This window comes from Diabrotica undecimpunctata, chromosome 3, assembly GCF_040954645.1.
Source record: "Diabrotica undecimpunctata isolate CICGRU chromosome 3, icDiaUnde3, whole genome shotgun sequence".
In the NCBI taxonomy this organism is placed as follows: domain Eukaryota; kingdom Metazoa; phylum Arthropoda; class Insecta; order Coleoptera; family Chrysomelidae; genus Diabrotica; species Diabrotica undecimpunctata.
The window spans coordinates 49,513,313-49,535,597 of record NC_092805.1 but is presented as its reverse complement, the minus strand read 5'-3'; the positions used below and the strand labels follow the sequence as shown (position 1 = coordinate 49,535,597).

Sequence of the window (22,285 nt, the reverse complement as noted above, 5' to 3'; positions counted from 1 at the left end):
AAAGTTACCATTTTTTCTTCAAAATCTATCTTTACTTTCTTCTTTTCCAATTCATCATTTCCCATTAATATATCAACACATAAATCCTTGACAATAAATCCTTGCATATTAATTTCTTTATTAAGAATATTAATTTTAAAATTGGCTAGTTTATCAATTTCACCCAACTTCTTATTATTTGCACCAACAATTTTAATTTTTGGAATCTTTATTATATCTGATAATTTTAATGTATTAAAAATAAAATTCTCCGAGACTAAAGTACTTTCTGAACCAGTATCTATCATAATCTTAATCATTTTATTTTTGGCCAAAGCATTTATATAAATTAAATTAATAGAGTCAATAATTTTATCCTCATCTAAAGAAATAAATTCAGAAGGTTTTTCATAATAGCAATGGCCTAACTTGTAATTCAGAAAGTTTACTGCACAAAATTTTGATTATTAGAATTGTCAGATTGTATCTGACCACTTGGATCTGATGTCCTATGTCTTTCCCTACTATGACTTCTACTCACATTTTCCTGCCTTGTACTATTTCGTTCCCTGTCTTCGCAGCTTCTATTCCTTCGAACACAATTTACCTGTCTGTTATAGTTAGGTCGCTCTGTATTTCTTCTATTGTTAAAATCTTGTCTATTATTATTAGTACTGTTATTAAAATGTTGTCTATTATAATTAGTATTATTATTAAAATTTTGTCTATTATAACTAGTATTATTATTAAAGTTCTGTCTATTTGGATTACTGTTAGTATTATTAAAATTTTGTAAACTATCACCATACCTAGTATTATTGTTATATGATTGTCTATATTGTTGATTATCATTTTTATTATATTGAAAGTTATTGTTGTTTTTTCTGTTGTTATTATTACTTGTCATATTGCCTCTTTGTATTCTTTGAATAAAATTAATAACACTATCTATGATTCTCCAAGGGAAAGTAAATGGTAAGAGAGGACCGGGAAGAAGACGCATTTCCTGGCTTCAAAATTTGCGAAAGTGGTATAACACGACTACCACTGAACTGTTCCGCGCTGCAATAAGCAAAGTGAAGATAGCCGTGATGATCGCCAACGTCCGGAACGGATAGGCACTTTAAGAAGAAGATCTATTGTTTGAATATTTTGTACAGTTACGGTTTGCACAACATCAGCATCAAAATGTCTAGATACATTTAAGACTGTTTCATCCTCTCTAAGTGGTGGTTCTAAATATTTTGCAACTGTTATCAATTTCAATGCATAATCTACCATATTTGATTTTAAATTTTGATTATACTTTCCAAAATATAGAATTTCTCTAAACTTGGCTTGCTCTAATTCACCCTAATAATAATTTAAAAATTTATTTTCAAATGTTTGAAAATTATCTAAATCATTCTCAATACTAGCAAACCAAGTTGCTGCATTGTCATTTAATGTCATTCTAATATAATCTTTAATATCATTAATATTATTCACAAATCTTAATTTATGTTTTAAACTATTTATGTATACTCTAGGATGCAAATTTTTTATATTACCAGAGAATTTAATCCCAGTCTCATTTGTTAAATTTAAGTAAGGTCTCCCTATGTCTCTCATTTGTGAAATATCATCTATTCTCTGTTCCACATTTCTTATTTGATTACAATTTATTTGGATATTTTGTTGTATATCGTCTAATTTTTCTTCTGTGTTTCTCCTGTTTTCGTTAATTTTTACTTCTAAGTTACATTTCTGTAACTCTATTTTCTGTTCTATATCTATCTTATTATCTTGAATAATCCTCTTTACTTCTGTCCTCTCATTTTCTATCCTTTTCTTGTAGTCATTCCGTATAATTTTTATTTCATTTGCTACTTTTTTCTCTGCAGCTTCAAGTTTTTTATCCATTTGTTTTTCTATTTGTTTTACAATTTTATTATTATTATCTTCTATTTTCTTTTCTAATTTTCTATAATTCTCTTCTAATTTCTGTTCCATTTTTTATATGTCTTCTTTGATTTCTTTTGAATTCTCTTCCATTTTTTTCATATTCTCTTCCATTTTCTTGTTCATCTGCATCATTAATGACATCAAAGCTGCCATATTGACATTTTCCTCTCTTTCTGGATTCATTTCTGCAGTATCTTGTGGAACTTGAACTAAACTCTCCTCTTGTATAGGTTGTGTTTCTACTTCCACATCTTCTTCATTCTTTTTGCTTCTTGTACCTTTCTTTCCTTGAGACATTTTGAGACTTTACTTGTTCAAATATAATTAAAAATAAAATCTATAATTTTTCCTTTCTACTGATAATTAATTTAATTATATGAGAGCACTTATCTTCCCAAACTAATTCTTTTAAATAGAGAGCCACCGCGTTGGTTGCCAAATTGTTATGATGTGTTTTTTTTGTTTGAATGATGAGCAATGAGTATTTTTAATAATATAGGGTTTTTATCGCGGTTCTCAAAGAATTAGTTTGTAAGTACTTTTTTAAATTATCTTTATTATAACTATTATGAAACACACATATATATCTAACCTAGCCAATGTAAATTTAAAATAAACTATCTTTAAATTGATGTTCTTATAAAACTAATTAAATTCTATAGACAATGTTAAATTTAAAAAAAACTATCTTCAAAATTGAAATTGTTATAACACTAACTAAATTATATTAACAAAATTTTGTACCTTTCTTTCACTGAATGCCTAAATGAACTGTTTTCCACTATATATATTCTAATCACCACTGAATGTCTTCGTACTTCGGTTATCCTTGTTTTTGTGAAATTTCTTTTTCCAATCATCAGCTTCTACCAATTTAAGATATATTTTTCTTCACTAGCATTTATATACCACCAAGCAAACCAGCAAACACCATTTATATTTATTCTTCTTTTCAATATACCAATATCCAATTATTATAAGTTGATTTATACTAATCTCCAATCATAATATAATTTTAATTCCTTCCAATGTCCATCCAATATTCTTCTAATATACTTTTATAATCTTCAATAATTATTTGTGTATAATTATAAATGTGCATTAAATATATGCATAATTTTTAATCTTCATTTAACTCACTATATTAAACAATTGAACTATCTCCAACTAACTTTCATATTTCTTATTAAACTGCTTGACTGACTTACTAAAACTGTGAACAATTGACTTCACTAACTAATCTACTAACTTTCATAATAAACTGCTTGACTTCTGACTAAAAACTTTCATCTTGAATCCAAATCACGGGTATTTATATCCTTTTGGATATTCCAGAACCATCTGGCAAGAGATCATGTTCCAATTTGTTCCATTACTTCTATCTAGATGTTCTCGAAAAAATATCTGTTCCATCCACCGACATAATCATTATTCCAGAATGTTCGACCGTGAACAATGGTCACACTCTGCACTCTGGAGAATTCGTTAATGTTCCATTGATAATTTTGTTGACATTTAGGCTTTTCAGATCAGAATAAACATTCAAATTAGTAACTAACACTCTAATTTAATAAAATACACATTTCAAACAATATATTATTATAACCCCACTTTATATTCCCTTATGATTAATTTCTATCTGTCAATTACTTACTGTATAGTTGGTTGCCTAGGCACATGGCTCACTTAAACATATTTACAACATTAAAATACAACTTTTTACACTTATTATATGCTAATTTATTAAAAATGCCCTCACATAAATAAATTTTTATAAAATTCTCTAGTATATAATTTATTTAAAACAACCAAATATCTAATATTATGTAGTATATAACTTATAAATTATTTTCTATAAACCCCAATCGTATCAATATATATATATATATATATATATATATATATATATATATATATATAAATAAATATGTATATATATATGTATATATATATATATGTATATATATATATATAAATATATATATATAATAAATAAATATGTATGTATATATATGTGTGTATATAAGTATGTATATATATATATATATATATATATATATATATATATATATATATATATATATATATATATATATATATATATATATATATATATATATATATATATATCTTGAAAGTAATGAATGTTTGAATCTAATAGGTTTTTTACATATAGATAATCCTTTCAAAGATAAGATTAATACCTATTCGATTCAATCATTATCTGTGATTACGACAAAATAATTTGTTCAAAATTCCTCAATTCAATTATTTGCTCTTAAAATCTTTATTAAGTTGTTATTTCCGGTTTGTGTAAATTAGAATGTAATTTTTGATAATACAAAAATCGGGTAATAGCTATTTCGTACTATGGTTTTCCACCATGTTGCAAATAAAATGGGAAAGTCTGATATGGTCAAGCCAATGTTACAAATAATGTAAGAGTAAGGCCTAAGCCAAGGGTTAGTTTAATAAGGTTTTGAAAGCACTTTCGGGGTCGAATAATGTTGTTTTTTGGATCATATGTTTTTCTCGTAAGCTGTTGTGATTTATATCGGTAGTATTAATAATTTATCAGCGGTGCTACGATAATAAAATTTTAAAGCTTATTTTTAAAATTATGTTTTTCTAAATTTTACTTTAGAGAAGATACTTTTTATACTATTAAATATTTTCGTGTGTTATAAACAAACTTTGAAAATTGAAAAATTATTTCAATTAAGCCCAAAATCTTTAAAAAAGTAATTGGATAAAGTAAAAAAAGTTGCCATCAAATTGGAGACTCTAATTCAATAAAAAGTTTGTCAGCTGATGTAGGGCGCAGTATAATGGAGCTCATTGACCGCAGCTAATAACAGATGTATCTACCTTGTGTAGCAAGGGTGCGAAAGCGTGTTGCACCTGTACCCTAGTCGTTGCCGGCACCGTGACTGCTTTCCATGCCGTTCCGTGCCATGCCGGTGCGTGTGTAGTATAGAGCCATAGAGCATCCCGGAGATTGAGTGTTGTCTGTACATGCGCGAGTCTACGACGCCCGGCCCGTGGGCTGTCGTCTGGGCCAGTGCTCTCCGGTCTTTTGCCTTCAAAGGGGGTGAATTAGTTCTGCAGGAAGCGCGCTCACGCGGTATCCCAAAACAACCTGTCGAATCCCGGTGTCATTACTCCGGTGACCGACTACACTACAGACTCCCGGGTTAAACCGTCGCTCAATTGCGCTACAGGTAGAAAAATGTAAGGATGAATTCTGTTTTATAATTACTAGTTCATACTAATTATTTGTGAAGATCTGTTTGATCAAAATTTATAATTAAAAATTTAATAATGTAATAAAAATTAAAACCTGTTTATAAATAGCGAAATACTACACTAACCAATATTTTATAAAGACTGGACAGGAACAGTTTTGGATTTTAATTTTTTTTGTCTCAAAATATTTACTCATTGGCGTGTTTAAAAAAAAACATATTAATTACAATTCCATCTAAAACTGCAATCAGAATCGTACGTTATATTTACTGATAGTTTTTATTTTGGACTACAACCTGTAATGTTTGCAAAATTGAGAAAATTTGTTCCATTAAAACGACATAACTTCACCAATTTGTTATATTCAAACATAAGTAAATTCTTTATGCACTTTGACCTTTAAGGTATTTGGTGTGTATTTACCCATAATTTAATTAAGCTGCTTCTAGTTTAGAATACGATAAATGTATTCAACATTAGGATTATATATTTTACCATTATTAATTTAATATTTATGTGTTACTGAAAACAGAATAGGATATCTGCTGACCAGTTATAGAATATGAGATATTATTTGATTTATATTATCAAACAATTAACGTTTAGACTGGGCTCACACCCTATGAAGATCATCTTGCAACGGATTCTTGACATAAATACTACTTTATTAGTAGTACTACTTTAAGTTAAAAACTTAAATAGTAGTTTTTTAAAGCAATATTATTGATATTAACTTCACGCCTAAAACGTACATATTCCACTTGATTATATTCTGCTTGATTAAAAGATGATTTATAATAAAGAAAAGTAGGATTGTTACGATCTAACATTGAGATCCTCACACCAAATAGTGTAACGTCTTTGGGAATACTTAGAGATAAGTCTGCACACAAAACTTTAAGATCAATCACGTCATTAAAACCTATTTCATGTACTTTATATGGACTTTCAGTTTTTTTAGCTGTTCGAATAATGCACCCATATTGGACTTTATTTTATTATATTATATTATATTTTTTTATCTGTTTTTCTATCATAGCGTGGACGCTATCCCATTCACTCTGCCCGTGTCCAGGGACAAAAAATGTATGTGTTATTGATTTTATGGGCAAATTTTTTATAGCATACAAGTACAGCGCAATTATAAATTTGTTTTTATTTTGCCCTGCACAATTATGACAATACAAGATTATATTTAAATTTTCGTCATTACAAATATTTTGAAGAAACTTTAGAATGCAAGATCCTATTTCATTTGACCCCTCAAAGCTTCACCTTTGTACCAAAAAAAGCAAGTACCTTCGTGAGACTATAATAAAGTGTAAAATTGAAAAAATCCAGTTTTGAAACATAATAAAAAGATGATGCTTCTCCAGTTGGCAAGGCAAAACTGCTTGCAGATCGTAAACTATGACTTTGATTGTACCATCATTATTTTTATCAATATCTTTTTCTTTTCTAGATAAATCTTTTTCTGTTAAATGTTTATTGAATTTTTCTTGTAAAGCTACTTTTTCGTCCTCTGTCGAAGATCTGTAGCGCAAGCACTTTTCACATTGATCTTTTTTAGGCAGATGAGAAGCTAGAATAATCTCTTCGTTAAAAATCTTAAAGTACATAAGATAGTTCCCCGAAGAAACATTTTGATCTTTACATATCTCAAGGTAATCTCTGTGTAAATCGGTTATGGTTTTACTTCCTTTCTAATTTAATTTTTCATGCTTTCACTTAGTGTTTTATGTTTTCCATGTTTCCATGTTGTTATTACTTTATAATTAATTAATAGCGTTGTCATAAAAAAATATGTACACACCCTTAATTGCTGTCCATCAGTTAAAAATAACATGCGTTATTTGGTTTTCTAGGCTCTTTTTCATTCGAATATCTGTAACCTGATGCAAAAACTTTTTTAAAGTCATTTAGTTTCATATTAACAAGGTTATGAAAAGACTAAGATTTTTAAAGCATAGTTTTATTTTATATTTACCTGCAAACTAGTTGTTACCACCAGATTAGTTATTACCTAGAAATTAATATAGTTCTAATTAATTCTCTGAGAGAATACCATAAGCGTTAATATCAATAAACATTATTAATTAATATTATCTGTCCTAAGTTTCACTTGGGTTTTGACCATTCAGAAAAACGTTACCTAACTTTAGTGATACTCTCAAAAACCAGTTGCTAATTTACGGTACTCTAATAAGTTTGCCATAATAGTACTTGTGATTGGAAAGAGTGTGTTTGTGTATTGACAACGAAAATAGCAAGACGTGTTTTATATAACGAGACGATACAAAAAATTAAGTAACGCTTAACCTAGGCGATAACCTAAAACTAAAGATCTTCCTTAGACTTGTAATTTTAAATTTGAGACAATATATAATGCGTGAAAAGAAAAAACATGTTTTTGTAGAGACTATATTTAAAACAATTAAAAAAGAAACTAAATTAATTTTCAAAAAGAATGTGGATTTTTGCTAAAGGTAGAATAAAATGGTTTGGCAGGACGAGAGTATGAAATCCATGAAACACACCGATACTAAACATATTATATTGCATGCGGGTGGAAAACATACTATTGATAGAGAGGATCTTATATTTTCGCCAAAATCAAAATCGGATGATTATCACTATAATATGACGAATATAGTTAACGAATGAAAGTATTTTCTTTCCTCGGTATTCTTTTAAGCCGAGATTATTACAGGTAGCTAAAAGAAATAAAAAACCAAAAATATTTATACTACACGAGATTATGCATATTTTTGGACATAATGTATTCAGGCTGTCCCCTTACCATTTTGAGTTTAATCCTATTAACCATAGTTGGGAAATATGCAAAACTTACTATGATAAACAATTGGATATAACGATTACAGTGATGCAGCAATTAATCCAGTCATCATTTACAATCCAAATAAGGATACCGACGACAGTGACAGTGATTATGAGTATGGATCTAATGTTTGATTATACTGTAAGGTAATATGTTTATATTTTCTTATTTAGAAAAACGTTAAGCGTTATTGTAATGCTTTAAACCACAATTTCCGTTTAAATTACGTCTATTTGAAGTCTCGATTTCCACTTCGGAAATCATTGTCATAATACAAATTCAACTTCAATTCAAGTTGTTTTGTTGCTCGGTAATATAAAAAATTCTTTAAATAATTTAATGTTATCTGCCTTTTTCCTATCGACAATTCAGACGTATTTTATTTATTTTAAATTATATGACTTTAAAATCATATTGTCAATATTTTTAAGGTGTGTTCCTGGGACGACTTTATTGGAAGATGGTTCATTCGATTACATACAATTAACTTTTACTTAACTTATTGTTATTAAAATACAACCACACCTTATCACCTATCCTAAGGGATTCAATTGTAAATAATGGGTAAAAATCTTGGAAAAAACTCATAATTATACAAAATTATATAATAAAAATAATGCTTATTTAATGTTATTTACTTCGCACCAATGAGCTCTAAAGTAGTCTGGCTTCGATTTTGTAATTTTTTGCGAGAACAGTCACTTTTGAGCAGTCAGTCTGTCACTAAGACTCTCTTGTATTATTTAAATGAATTTTAAATACCAAATAAGGAATAATACAAGAAACACGTTCAGTTACAAAATAATAGAACATTCCTGCTCTTAAAAGGACGGAAAACGCTAGTCCATTTGGAAAGACCGTCTAAAACTAGTATTTGTAAAGAACTGGAATATTTACAAAATATTTTAGGTCCCGATATAGTGTATTTCTGGGTTTGACAAATATATATTTTACAAGTATATACAGGCAAGAAAAAAATATCTGACCATAGGGCATTAAGACAAAGCAACGAACTGAGAAAAACTGGTATAATATAGATTTGTATGTCCGAGAGAATAACATGTAATCACATGTCTGTGATAGGCGCGTAGGCACTATGGGCATTCTTGTCTGTATATTATTGCCGAACGAAAGTTTATTTTTTAAAATTGGTCTGGGGAAATATTTCAACGGTGTGATTACAAAATTTAAAAGCTGGTTCATATCTTCGACTAAATCAACAGTATCTTTAATCTTAATTTATAAAAAATATCATATATATCGCTGCTGTTGCAAGATTTAAAATATTCCATTAGTTTCAAAGAATATTCCAAAATTATAATAAAATAATTATTATAGAAGTTCTTCGAAAAGTGGAAAATAAATTTCATAAATGGTAAAATTCTTCACATACCCACTATACACACTTCTAAAGTTTGAAAAATCATATTGCCTAATTTACTTAATCTATTCAAATAATTAATCATAGGTATCTATCCATTGATTGATTACACTTGGCAACATTCATTTTATCCTAAACACGTGTTTGTGTTTATGCTGTGAAACTACAGTTATTTCAGTGATTTATATTATAAATTTCAATTATTGTTGTTATTAAGTTGGTTTTATAAGTTTATTTTATTTATTTAGAAAAAAGGCGCAGGTTACTGTTCGCGTCTGTGAGTATCTCAGCTGGGTGTAACATATGTTCTACTATTTTATATTCTGCAAGAATTTGAGTATTAACTTATTTGCAAAAACTATATAACAGGCCTCTTAAAACCCAGCTGTGGTTTGATTCTTCATGCTTTAGTCTTAAAAACAAAACTTAAGCTATGTAAAAAACATAATTTTCTTGAACCTTTTAAAACAGAATATTGAATATCTAAAAAGATTTATATCACATGTTAGGATTCAATCACTTGTTTATTTTGTACTCAACCTGAGGCTTTTGTTAAGTCAAAAAATCAAAATTTGTATTAGGGTTATTCTATTTTTATCCATAGTGCCCTATCATACCTTGTATGTTGCTATACGTTCATTAATATTGAAGCCTTGTTTATTTTTTCTATCTGAATATATTCGTCATATCCTCCCCTTTTATTTGCTATGTCTCATGTTAGGATTCGATCAGTTGTTTATTTTGTAATCAACATGAGGCCTTCTTTAAGGAAATAAATCAAAATTTGTCTTATGGTAAATCTATTTTTATTCATAGTACCCTATCATATCTTGTATGTCGCTATACGATCAATAATATTGAAGACACTGTGTAGTGCCCTTTTAGTAGTCGCCTTGTTTGTTTTTTCTATCCTCATATATTATTTATAGCTTTCCCTTTCATTTAACGCTATTTAAGTTTAATACTTGTGTTTTTTATAATACTATTTTTATTATAACTGGTGTTGTAAAATTGAAATCCTCAAAATATAATTATTTATAATTCGAATGTATTATTATTTTTTCATCTATAGAAATTAGTTTTCTCATTAGCTCTTTCGACATTAGTTCTTCGTTTTATGAGATTTCTCACCAGTAACAGTGAATACAGCGTGATTTTCTAATGAATACAAAGAAAAATATTCGATTAATCCAATCTGTTTGATTCAACATTATGTTAATTGGGAAACTATGATAAATTGTCGAGAGTTTCGTAAACTCTAAATTTAGTAAAGTATTCATTATTCCGAAAATCTAAATAAAATTTTAGGTCGCCACTTTTCCTATTTATTTTCGAACAGTATATTAAAAATTATATTGAGCAGTGTAACAAAAACTGGAATTTATCTGCGCGTGAAACAAATGCGCGTGAAAAAAATGGAACATAAAGAACGAAGGACCGGCGGCAGAGTGAACCTACTGATTCTTTAGCAATATTATCAATACACTGTGGACCAGGTAATTGCATTATTACGAGAGGGCTGTAGTCAGAGGACTGTCGCCGGTCTCCTACTTTTATGACGCAGTCGATACCAGAAGATTGGTAACTACAGTCGACGACCAGATGTTAGCTAAATATTAGATTCCCATATGTATAATCTGAAAATTGTAGTTAGCAGGTTAATGGTAAACAAGGAGCAGGGCCATTTAAGTTGAAACGTCAAACATATACAAAAAATGTAATTATCATTACAACCAATTGTGGCTTACTCCCATAAAACTACAACTTTATGAAACATGCAAATAAACAGCTTAAGAACTTATTTAAAAAATCATACCTTGCGCCACTGTTTCCACTCTTTCTTAGCTCCTGGAAGAGCATTTAAATTATCTCCCACCTCGATCCACAATGCTTGGGCCGTTTTTTAAGTAAAATTATTGGAAAATTTTCCAGATTTCAACATCGGATGCATTTCTATAAATTCGATCAGCTCCTTCTTTTGTTCATCCGACACTGAACCACTATATTTTGCGGCTGTTCCTTTTTCCGTAACTGCTTTTAGGTTATTTATATATAATACACAATCACAAATTGTAAAATCATGTGCAAAATCACCATAAAATAGGTTAAGTAACACTGCACTGTCAATTAATTTTCTTTTTTTATTTTAGTTCAGAGTTTAGGTTGTTCGAATTTGCAGTGTTTTCGGTGCAAATGCTTCTCGTATACGAATATCAATTCGAATGACGTTCAAAAATACACATTCTTATTCGAAATTTTTCATTCGAGGTAACTAGTATATGAAAAAATTCGATTGAATTCGAAAATAGGACCCCAGTTCGAGTCAGCGACTTGTAATGACAGAAAGGAACGATCGATTCATTGTCCTGAGTGCCTTACCAGCAATCTGAGTGTCCAGCAATCCTTAAGGAATTTACGAGGTGTCACCGTCACTCAGTCGACAGTAAGGAAAAGGCTTAAGGCTGCTACTTTGGCTCCCTGACGCACGTCAGAAATAAGCTTGACTTCAGTTTGTTAGAGAACACGTCAATTGGGACCTTGGCCAATGGAGCAGAGTTTTATACTCTGATGAGATTCGAATGTGCTTGTATAACAATGACAAAAGACGACGCGTCTATCGGAGGCGCATAAAAAGATTCATCCAATGCTGCAATGTCAAAAAAGTGAGCTATCAAGGTGTTTTCTGTATATTTTGGGGTGGTATATCTTTAGAAGGAAAAACAAAGCTTGTGTTCGTGCTTGGTGATGGTTGCAGCAGCGGATCGTTATATTACGGATATTTTCTAAGACCATGTTGCTTCTTACGCCGACTACATAGGCAAAGGCTTTATGCTAATGCATGATAATGCTCACACAAACCTAACTGAACTGGCCTCCATTGAGTCCGGATATGAATCCCATCGACCATCTATGAGATAAACTTAAAAGCAGGGTTCGGATCCGTAACCAGCATTAGTCGAGTGAGTTCAACACCAGCGACAGTGGCGGAACTAGAAACTGCATTAAATAAGTGAATCCTCAGGAATCAGTCAGAAACTTAATAAAACATTAAGAGATCGCATATAAAGTGTAATATAACTCAGAAGAGGAAATACTCAGTATTAATTTCGATTTTTTATGTTAATTTACTTTTATATTTATTACATAATGACTTTCATTCATAATATGTTTTCTTACATACAATATTAAGTTATTTTTGTTATGTTTTTTACTTACTAACTTTATAAATATTGGTGTAATTGCAAAAAAAAAATTACTTCTGGTTAGGATATTTTACTTTTAATTTTACATATATGTGGATATACACTGGCCAAACAGAGTAGTCAAAAAATATCACTTCTTTTACTTTTGTGTCGGTTTTTTTGCTCGCAAGTGTCGATAAAGGTTGTCAAGAAAATCACTTATTTCAGGTATTATATTCCAGGTAATACCTGGATATGTATCACCATATCGACAACGTGTTAGTTTTGACTAAAAACAGTTGCATTTAATGAGAATGTTTCTGCATTACAAAAAAATATTACATCGTGAAATTAATGGGTTTATCTTTTAAGTTTCCTTATGTATCTCAACAAAATTTATTTTCTGTTCTTAAGTAATAAATATTTTGAAGTTTGTAAAGGTGATATTTGTATTTTTTTACAATATTTGAAACTGAATATTTTTAATATTTAGCAGTCAAGATGCGCTTTTTCTTAAAGAATATTCAGGATGTGTAATTACAGAAAGCATTGCTTGTAACACAGTGTTGTAATTTTCTACCATGTTTTGTCCTTTTCAGAAATTAAAAATATCTACAGCTTCTCGAGATGTTTCATACTTATTACCCACTAGCGAAATCATTTTCTCTTCCACACTTCTTATAGTCCAGGCGGTATCTGTTTTGAGTTGGGTCCGAAGCATCTAAACGCAGATTTTTGCATAAATCGCTACAAAATATTACTACAGATGAAAATTTTACTATGCGTGAGTTGTAAAATGTGAGCTTAACTTTTTATTAAATAAAATATGAAAAAAATTTAAACAATTCGATATTTTTCCTCTTTGTTTCATGCCAAATCTCAAGACCTATTAGGTTTAGAATAATTTTGTATAAAACATAAAAGATTTATTATTAATATCTACATGAGACAATGCTAAATTTAAAGCTTAAAAATTATCATTATTATTAAAAAAATACTAAGAACCTTTATATTATGAGAAAGAAAACTATTTACTATGTTACATTTAATAACTACCTTTGTTAAGATTGATTTATTATTTTTTGTAAAATAAGTTTTTTTAATGAATAATTTTCAAAATTATGTAAGTAAAAACCTAAAACTTCTAGATACTTGTAATTTTTTTTAACATATAGAAGAGCATTCAAGATTTTAAACCCATTGTGAAAAATTAAAATCCGTCGATTGGAAGAGCCTAGAAATTTTTTTTAGAGATTTCTTAAGTTTTAGGCTTATCAACAATTTGAGGCTTTAAAAGAAAGGAAACATAAAATTAATGATCGTTTCTGCTTCTTATTTTTTTTTATTAACTCGTACATTGAGTACAACAATTTGCCCATTGGACATTAAGCATTTGGTATGGTAAAAAAATGCAGACACGTAGAGAGTTACTCCAGTGAGTAACCTCTCTACAATTCTAAAATTAAAATTTGATTAGTTTGAATACACTTATTATGTTCAGTTGGACAAATCGGACAGCAATTGCCGTTTTAGTCTACGCACTTCAAAGACGGAACGTTTAGCACATTTAGTTGTCGAGCAAGCGCATTATGATGCACTAGCATTCGTTCACAGTATTTAGCACTAAAACGTTGTATGGCTTCTTTCACGGATTCTAGGGGTATGTCGTGTTGAATCACCTCGTTGGATACATAGTATGGCGCATTGACTATGGCACGCAGCACCTTGTTTTGGAATCTCTGTAAGATGTTTGTATTGGAGACGCGGAGACGCTAGCAGTGCTCCATAGCTGAATCCCATAAGTTCATATGGGCTTGAGGATGGACTTGTAGAGTAAAATTTTGTCATCCAAAGATAGTTTTAAATTGCGTCCAATGACCCAATACGTATTTCTCAATTTAAGTCCAAGCTGTTTTCGTTTGTTAAAAATATGTTTTTTCTAAGTTAAACGGCGATCCAAGTGCATTCCCAGATATTTAGCGTCCTCGGATTAAGGAATTATACAATTATCAATATTTTAAAAAGGGAATCATTAAATTCTTATACGATAGAGCCAAAATTACTTGTTCTAACGAAAATTCGTTCTTGGAGGAAAAACATTTGTTAACATCTGTTTTGTTAAAAAATGATTATCCTTTATCGTTTATAAATAAGGAATTTTCAACAATAGATCGAATAGAACAGAACAACTTAGAACGAGATCCTACAGCATATACAAGGAATAATACGAGAAAAATAACAATACCATACATAAAAGGATTATCGGAAAAACTTAAAAGGATAGGAAATAAATTCAACCTTTCAACAACATTCAAAACAACAAACACGTTGAGATCTATTTTGTCCAAAACCAAACCTAACAATGAGCAAGAAAGGACAAAGAATTGCATTTATAAAATACCTTGTAAATGCGATCAGTTTTATTTAGGTGAAACATCAAGGCCATTAAATGTTAGAATAAGGGAACATCAATCCTATATTAAAAATAGAGAATTTGAGAGATCTCAAATATGTAAACACGCATGGGATAATGAACATAGGGTTCAATGGAATGATTCAAATATAGTCCTAAAAGAAACGGATGGTAAAAAGAGAAAAATCAAAGAAGAGGCTCTAATTATGCTAAATGAGACCAATTGTGTCGCGAATTCCTGGGCAGAATGTAGTAGAATCTGGTTACCCATATTGAAAGAGGAAGTTATTAAAAGGAAAATACCAGTATTGGTAAGTCAGTAACATATAGAGGATACATCATTTATGTTTTTTAAATAACAAACATATAAAATCAGAGTTTGATGTTTATTGAAGGTAAACTAAATGCACGATCAAATACTTACCATGTCGGGATAGTATTATGAGGTTTTTTTCCTGGTTTTTTTCTCATAATTTACTATGGAATCACTAACAGGAGAATTTTTACTGTCATCATGGCATGTATTTGTCTTTTTAAAGACAAATTACATGCTATGATCTTTTCTGACGGATATTCTCAAGTTAAAGTTGATTTCATGTAATCGAATGAACTGTCTTATAAGTAAAGTCGTCCCAGGAACGCAACTCAACAATATTGGCAATATCATTTTAAAGTCGTCTACTTTAAAATGTATAATGTATTTCTGAATTGTCAATATAGATGAGTCAGATAAAATTAAAGTATTAGAAGAATTTTTCACTAAGTAACAAAAAAACAAAATTTGTTTAATTTACTAATGTTTGTATTTTGAAAACGATTTCCGAAGTGGAAATTGAAACGTCAATAAACGTACTTTAACCTTTAATTGTGGCTTATTCCCATTTAAATAGTAATTACTTTAAAATGCCACAAGAAAATAGCTTCAGAACAATATTAAGAAAGTTGTTAATATCTTCAACTATAACATACGTGCATCCTTCTAGCTTGCTTTCGAGACTTTACTCGAATCTCTTATCTATCTCAGGGTTCTTCAACGCTTCTACTTTAAACCTTTCCTCTTTAAACCAAATCAACATGGTCGATTTGGTTTACTGTATTCCTATCTGGACTTCTTCATGTTCCCTTATGTATATCTTTGTGCCTGAAGTATGTGCTGGCAACCACCATGTTCATTGAGAAGGCTAAGTGTATTAGTCGAGTTCCGTTGTTGTTTGACTCTTCATGTAAGCTGTGAATTCCAATGGTTGGCTTGTATTCTCTCTCTTTACCTATCTTTGCATTAAAATCTCCTATTAAGACCTTTATGTCATTTCTAGGACAATGTTGTATGATATTTTCCAGTTGTTCATAAAATTGTTCTTTTTTTTCATCCGGCTTCTCCTCAGTTGGTGCATGGGCATTTATTATTGAATATTTAAAGAATTTACCTTTGATTCTTAGTGTGCACAATCTTTCATTGAGAGGGAAGTCTATTATAAGGTGCTTTTCTCTTTTATTGACTATGAATCCCGTTCCTAATTTGTGTTCCGTTGGATGGCAGCTGCAATATATCGTATAATTCTTTTTCTCTAATATTTAGTTCCCAGCCTTCACATTTCCTGAAGTGCAATTATATCGCTCTTATATACTTCTACACTGTTAATGAGAGACTGCAAGGCTCCTGGTCTATATAGAGATCCTACATTCCACGAGAATAATCCTAAATCATTGTCCTTTTTCGCGCCGAGTCGTCGTCTAGATTTCAGTCCGAAAACTTTACCTGGAATTCTCGTAACACGCTGTTTTTACGGTGTCGGGGTTAACCCTACGCCCAACCCCCAACCTGGAGGACCAGTTCACCCGCTCTCATCAGTTTCCGACCCAACTTTCTACCGGGTTAAATACCGGATCTCCAGTTGGGTTGCTTGGTTTAACAGGGGGCACCAGCGTGAAGGGGAGAGTCGGATTTGAGTAGAAGAGACTAAGTGGAGTAAACTAGAAGCAACTCCATGTTTTCGCATTATACCCCTTTACCCCCCCCCCAACCTGGCAGTAATCACACTTTATTAGATAGCCAATAGTCTACTGACGTATATCGACGAAGAAAAGAATGTTCTAGGTACCTCCTTTTATTTGGAGGAGATGAAAGGCGCGACCCACCAAATGAAAAATAATAAAGCGGCTATCCTGAACAATATACGAACAGAAAAAATTAGGAACTTTGGACCAAAACCGTAGAGTGGCTCTTAAAAATGATAAATTGCTGCATCCATATACTATAAATCCCCAAAATCTGGAGAAAAGCTAGAGTGGTTGTCATCTTAAAATCAGGGAAAGATCTGGCGGATACAAAGAGTTTTAGACCTTTCTTTTTTTGTGTTACCTTTTCAAAACGTTCCAAATAATGTCACTAAACTGGATCGCTGAATCAGTGGAGACTAAAATTATTCCAGAATAAGCAAGGCTGCAGTCAAATCCTTAATCGTACCCAACATATTGAAAATGGTTTTGAAAAAAAAAAAAGAAATAACAGGAGTAGCATTTATAGGCCTAACTACCCTATGTTAATACTAACCAACTTATGACAGAGTTAATCATCGATGACTTCTGGTAAAACTCCACGAAACTGCAAAGGACCTACGACTTACAAGGTTAGTGAAAGAGACACTTCTAAGCAACGCTCCAGTCAACGAAGAGTCGGTAGAGAGACTAAAAAAATGGACTCCCACAGGAGAGTGTCCTTCTGACAGTTATACACAATATAGACACCAATGACTAACCCATAAATCAATAAATAAGACCATTTATTTACGCTCACGATACAGATGTGGCAGCTATGGGAAGAACCTTCAATTATGTCGAAGTAAAACTGACAAATGCCCTAAGAGACTTGGCAATATACTATGATCAAAACCATCTAAAACCCTTCGTCTTCTTCTTCTGGGTCTTTCACTTCTTCTTTTTCTTTTACCTCCTTATTTTAGTATTTGGCTTGTAATTCTTTTTGGTTTCATTCTATTAATGTTTGAACCAGAACATATATTCCTTCCTATTTCTTCGATCTGGTCTATCCATTTTCTTCTGGGTTTTTCACTTCTCCTTTTCCTTCTACCTCCTAATTCTAGTATTTGCCTTGTAATTCTTTCTGGTTTCATTCTATTAATATGTCCGAACCAGAATATTTACTTCGGCTTCAAGTACTCACTAATAGGTTTTTGCTTTGTCGTTTGTCTGATATATTAATTTCTTCTCCTATTCTATTTTGTTTTACTTGTTTTACATTATTTTTAAATTTTTTATTGCGATTGCGTTAATTGTTGATTAATATTTTTCCTAAATTGTCCAGTTTTTGCTTGCGAAATTTATTATTGATACTGTTATTGTATATTGATTTTTTCTGACTTTCTTTTTTATCTTTTTACATCTTTGTGTCCTACTATTGTTGTATTAATTGTGTAGTATAATCGTGTAGATTTATTTCTTTTTTTTTTTTGTTATTTTTGCGTCTATTTTGTTATAATTAGTCACAATACTGTCCAGACACGTAAACGTTTTCTAACACTGTTCGACTACATTAATTCTCCTCATTGTTTTGGTCTTCCTTTTGGTTAACTATTATTATTGTTTTTGTTTTATTTATATTCACTTCAATTTTTATTTTTAGAATTTCTTTAGTCCAAAAATTCAATAACCTTTATTTTTATTTTTCTGCTACCAGTAAAATATCATCTTCATATCTTAAACTCAATCCCACAAAATCCCAGGTGTGTGCTTTCCACCTTGGAAACGAGCATACCGGAAGGACGCTGGAGGTGAAATGGCGTGATCAGAAGCTGGAACACAACGAGACGCCAAAATACATAGACGTACGTCTGGATAGAGCTCTGTATTATCGATACCACTTTCAAGATGTCAAGAAAAAATTAAGCGCCAGAAATAATATCATCCCCAATCTAACCATAACAAAAAGGAAAGCACAACCACACACTATCCGCATTTCTGCTTGATCATTAGGTTTTTCGGCCGTGGAGTTTGGAGCATCAGTGTAGGCACACTCTGCTCACGCTAAAAACGTTGACGTGGTTCTAAATGAAACGGTTTGAATAATATCGGGTTGCCTGAAATAGACATATATCGAAGAGGTCTACCCAATAGTTAAAATCGCTCCACTTATTGTATGATCCCTAGACTCAACCAAGTAGACTAAAATTTGGAAAAGCTTTCTGAAACAATTAAAGTCTATCTTTGAAGCGCAAGAGACGCAACAAATACACAGCTGGCAAGCACGTGGTTACCATAATATGTTTTGCCCGGCAAAAGAACTGGCTGCTGGACACAACTGTTGTAGTAATCTGAAAAAATTGGGATGCCAGGAGGACGATACCTGTGACTATGCCGCGGTTTATAACAGACACCATCTACTATAATGCACATATATGGGAGCATTTTGCACAGACGAAGACATAATTTTAGTAAATAACAGGGCTATCTATGTAGCCAACCATTGAAAGTACAGAAATTAAAGTTGTTGGTTTTCCGAACACGGAAAGTAAGTACGAGCGGACAAAAGAAGCAGAGGTGGATCACCTACACGATGGACAGAAGAATTACTGGGGTATGGCTGCTGATGACCGACAGAATTTAAAGAAATTAGGGAAGACCTATTTTTAACTTTGGACGTAGAAAGCTGGATGATGATGATAAAGACTCTTCTTTGTTTAATAAAATAAATTACGGTGGGAAACAGTTTAAAAGTTAAACACATTAAAAACTGGTAAGTAAACATAAAACTGGCAATATAATTTAAAAGTAATTAAGCAACGAATTTCAACATCACACTTATGCGATGCTTCAGTTATACCTACAGTTTCATCGACTCCGAATTGAGGTGTTTTAGTAACCAAATTTCCCATTTGGTAACATTTATTGTCTCCCGAGAGACGATATTGATTAATATTTTTTTTCGTAGTGTTCAGCCTTTTCTTGTTATAGTGGAAATCGAACCTATAACACCTCTTTTAGTATTTGGATATACTCACCAACGGACTGCTAATGTCGTATGCAATTAATTAATATTTGGTTACTAATTGACCATTTTTCACTATATTAATACTAATATATTGAGTTCTGTCACACAACAAACTCTACAGTTGATAAGTGATATCTCTTTCCTGTTTGTATTGGTTTTATCTTAATAGACATTAATACATATAAGTACATATTTGTATTAATAACAAAATTATAAACACCTTCATACCTCTCAAAGATTATTTCGATTATCGTATTAGTCCATATTGTGAGACACCTCCCGTAAGAAAAATATTTCTGCTTCGGTTTCTTTGCGGATTCTTATTTAAAAATCTCAACTCTCAACAAATCTAAAGGGCGAAGGGCGAAATTTTTGGGCATAAATTGTTTAATTTTTTAACAAATTCCAAAGATCACCTTCACTTGCTCATGAAGACTTTTTTAGGTTTTTTGAACCTCATTCTGAACAAAAAAGGTTTTTTGATATTTTTCTCTAAAGCGATCAGTTTTTGTCTTATAAGCGATCTAAAAAAATGCGAAAATACGCCTTTTCGGGGCTTGAAAACTCAAATGTCAATTATTATTTTTGAGGTTGCCAAGTGCCTAAATTAAAGTTTCAACATTCAGTTTTAAGATTCTTAAGAGCAATCAGTACTTATTTTAATTTACACTGTTAATTTGTAATTGGTACCTATGCACTTCCACTAGATTTTTAAGCTGTCGCTGCGCATGCGACACACTATATGGTGTGTCTCTGTCGCACTTATACATAATATACGTACTCAAACAAAAAATTTACAATAAATATTTACATTTATTAAAATGTTTAATGAAATATATTGTGTACTATCGTTACAAAATTTTTAATAAAAACGTAAATATTTTTTGGGAATTTTTCGCGTAGGTACGTGAATAATATAATGGGAATTTATAATATTATGTATAAATGCGACAAAGGAGCACCATATAGTGCGGTGGCTTAAAAATCAAGTGGACGTGAATTATTAATAATTAAAAAACAACAGTGGTTGTAAAAGTGTTCGAAACTACATAAACATCTCTTTTAAAACTGCCTCTAATTTAGGATTGACTTTCTTGAATAACAAGGATAAACGTAACTCACTTGAGTATAGCGGAGTATATAAGTTGAGCTGCCATACCTGCAATGCATACTATATCGGTAGAACCTTCAGATCCTTCAATATTAGACAAAGAGAACATCTTAGATATATAGAACGTCCAACATCGGGTCAATCACACTTCTTCCAACATATCCGACGAAAAAACCACATCTTTGATCCACAAACAGATTTCACAATCCTTCATACTTGTAATAAAGGCTCCTTACTAAATAACCTGGAACATTTAGAAATATTAAAATCCCTAAAAAATCACACATCAGATACATTAAATGCACAGTTAGAACTAGAACACACACCAGTGTACTCAGTATTGATATAAAATTTAATATAAATAATATAACCTAATCTCACTCCATTCCTGGTTTCCACACCAAAGCCCATATACTTATAGAATTGATTCCCCAAAATCAATTTTCATGTGAGGTTTCCATATAGTATCCATTATCTTCATGTATTTGTGGAATTAACGTCAATATCATGGTCAAACAATATTTTATTCCAGAATCCCACATACATTCAAATACATTTGATATACTTCTTGGATTATTTAAATTTTCTACATAAATTTTAAAATATGATCCCCTATGGTTCTAAGTTTTTTGTTCACAGAACTTCATTAACATATTACTAGAAACTACATTTTCCTAAAACCGTATTAAATATCAGTATTGAACTGGTATGGTACCTCAACTTATTTAACCCAAAATTATTATTACATCCCATTTGGTTTCGAAATACACTCATTTTACAAAATATTTGATTTCAAATTCAACACGTGGTTTGATTGTTCCCAACACAACATTGTAAAGTCGTTCAGAATAGCAGTATTAATTCAATGGATCTTTGGTATTCCTAATAATATGCAAATCTACATTTCCAAATAGAAATAGAAATATTATATTTTAACTATAAACTGCTATAAATTTGAAATTGTTAAAATGTTACAGAAATTATTATACAAACTCACCATTGTTCATGTCGTTGTGATGATATTTCTGCTCATGGTACAGAAAATTGAAATAAGAATAATTTTGCTTTACACCGGTTTAAATAGAGAACCTTTTACCTGTTGGTATAACCAATTTCCGGTCCCAACTGTCAGATATTAAAATTACCAACTAACTATTGAATGCTTAATAATTCAGTCAATTT

General features: G+C 30.8%; 1 protein-coding gene across 2 annotated transcripts in view; it reads right to left on the bottom strand.

Annotated features, from left to right (window-relative positions):
• LOC140435584 (odorant receptor Or2-like) overlaps positions 1-21,778 on the bottom strand; it is a 95,186-nt gene extending 73,408 nt beyond the window's left edge. The window contains exons 1-2 of one of the 2 annotated variants that reach the window (XM_072524331.1): positions 21,475-21,778; positions 21,115-21,347 (exon numbers count right to left, since the gene is read on the bottom strand). In XM_072524331.1, coding sequence (XP_072380432.1) covers positions 21,115-21,212 — 98 coding nt within the window. In that variant the 5' untranslated portion in view covers positions 21,213-21,347; positions 21,475-21,778. Of the gene's footprint in view, positions 1-7,156; positions 7,193-20,002; positions 20,124-21,114; positions 21,348-21,474 lie in introns of those variants that run through there. The other variant, XM_072524330.1, reaches the window with a different exon arrangement.
• Between the last annotated feature and the right edge of the window lie 507 nt (positions 21,779-22,285).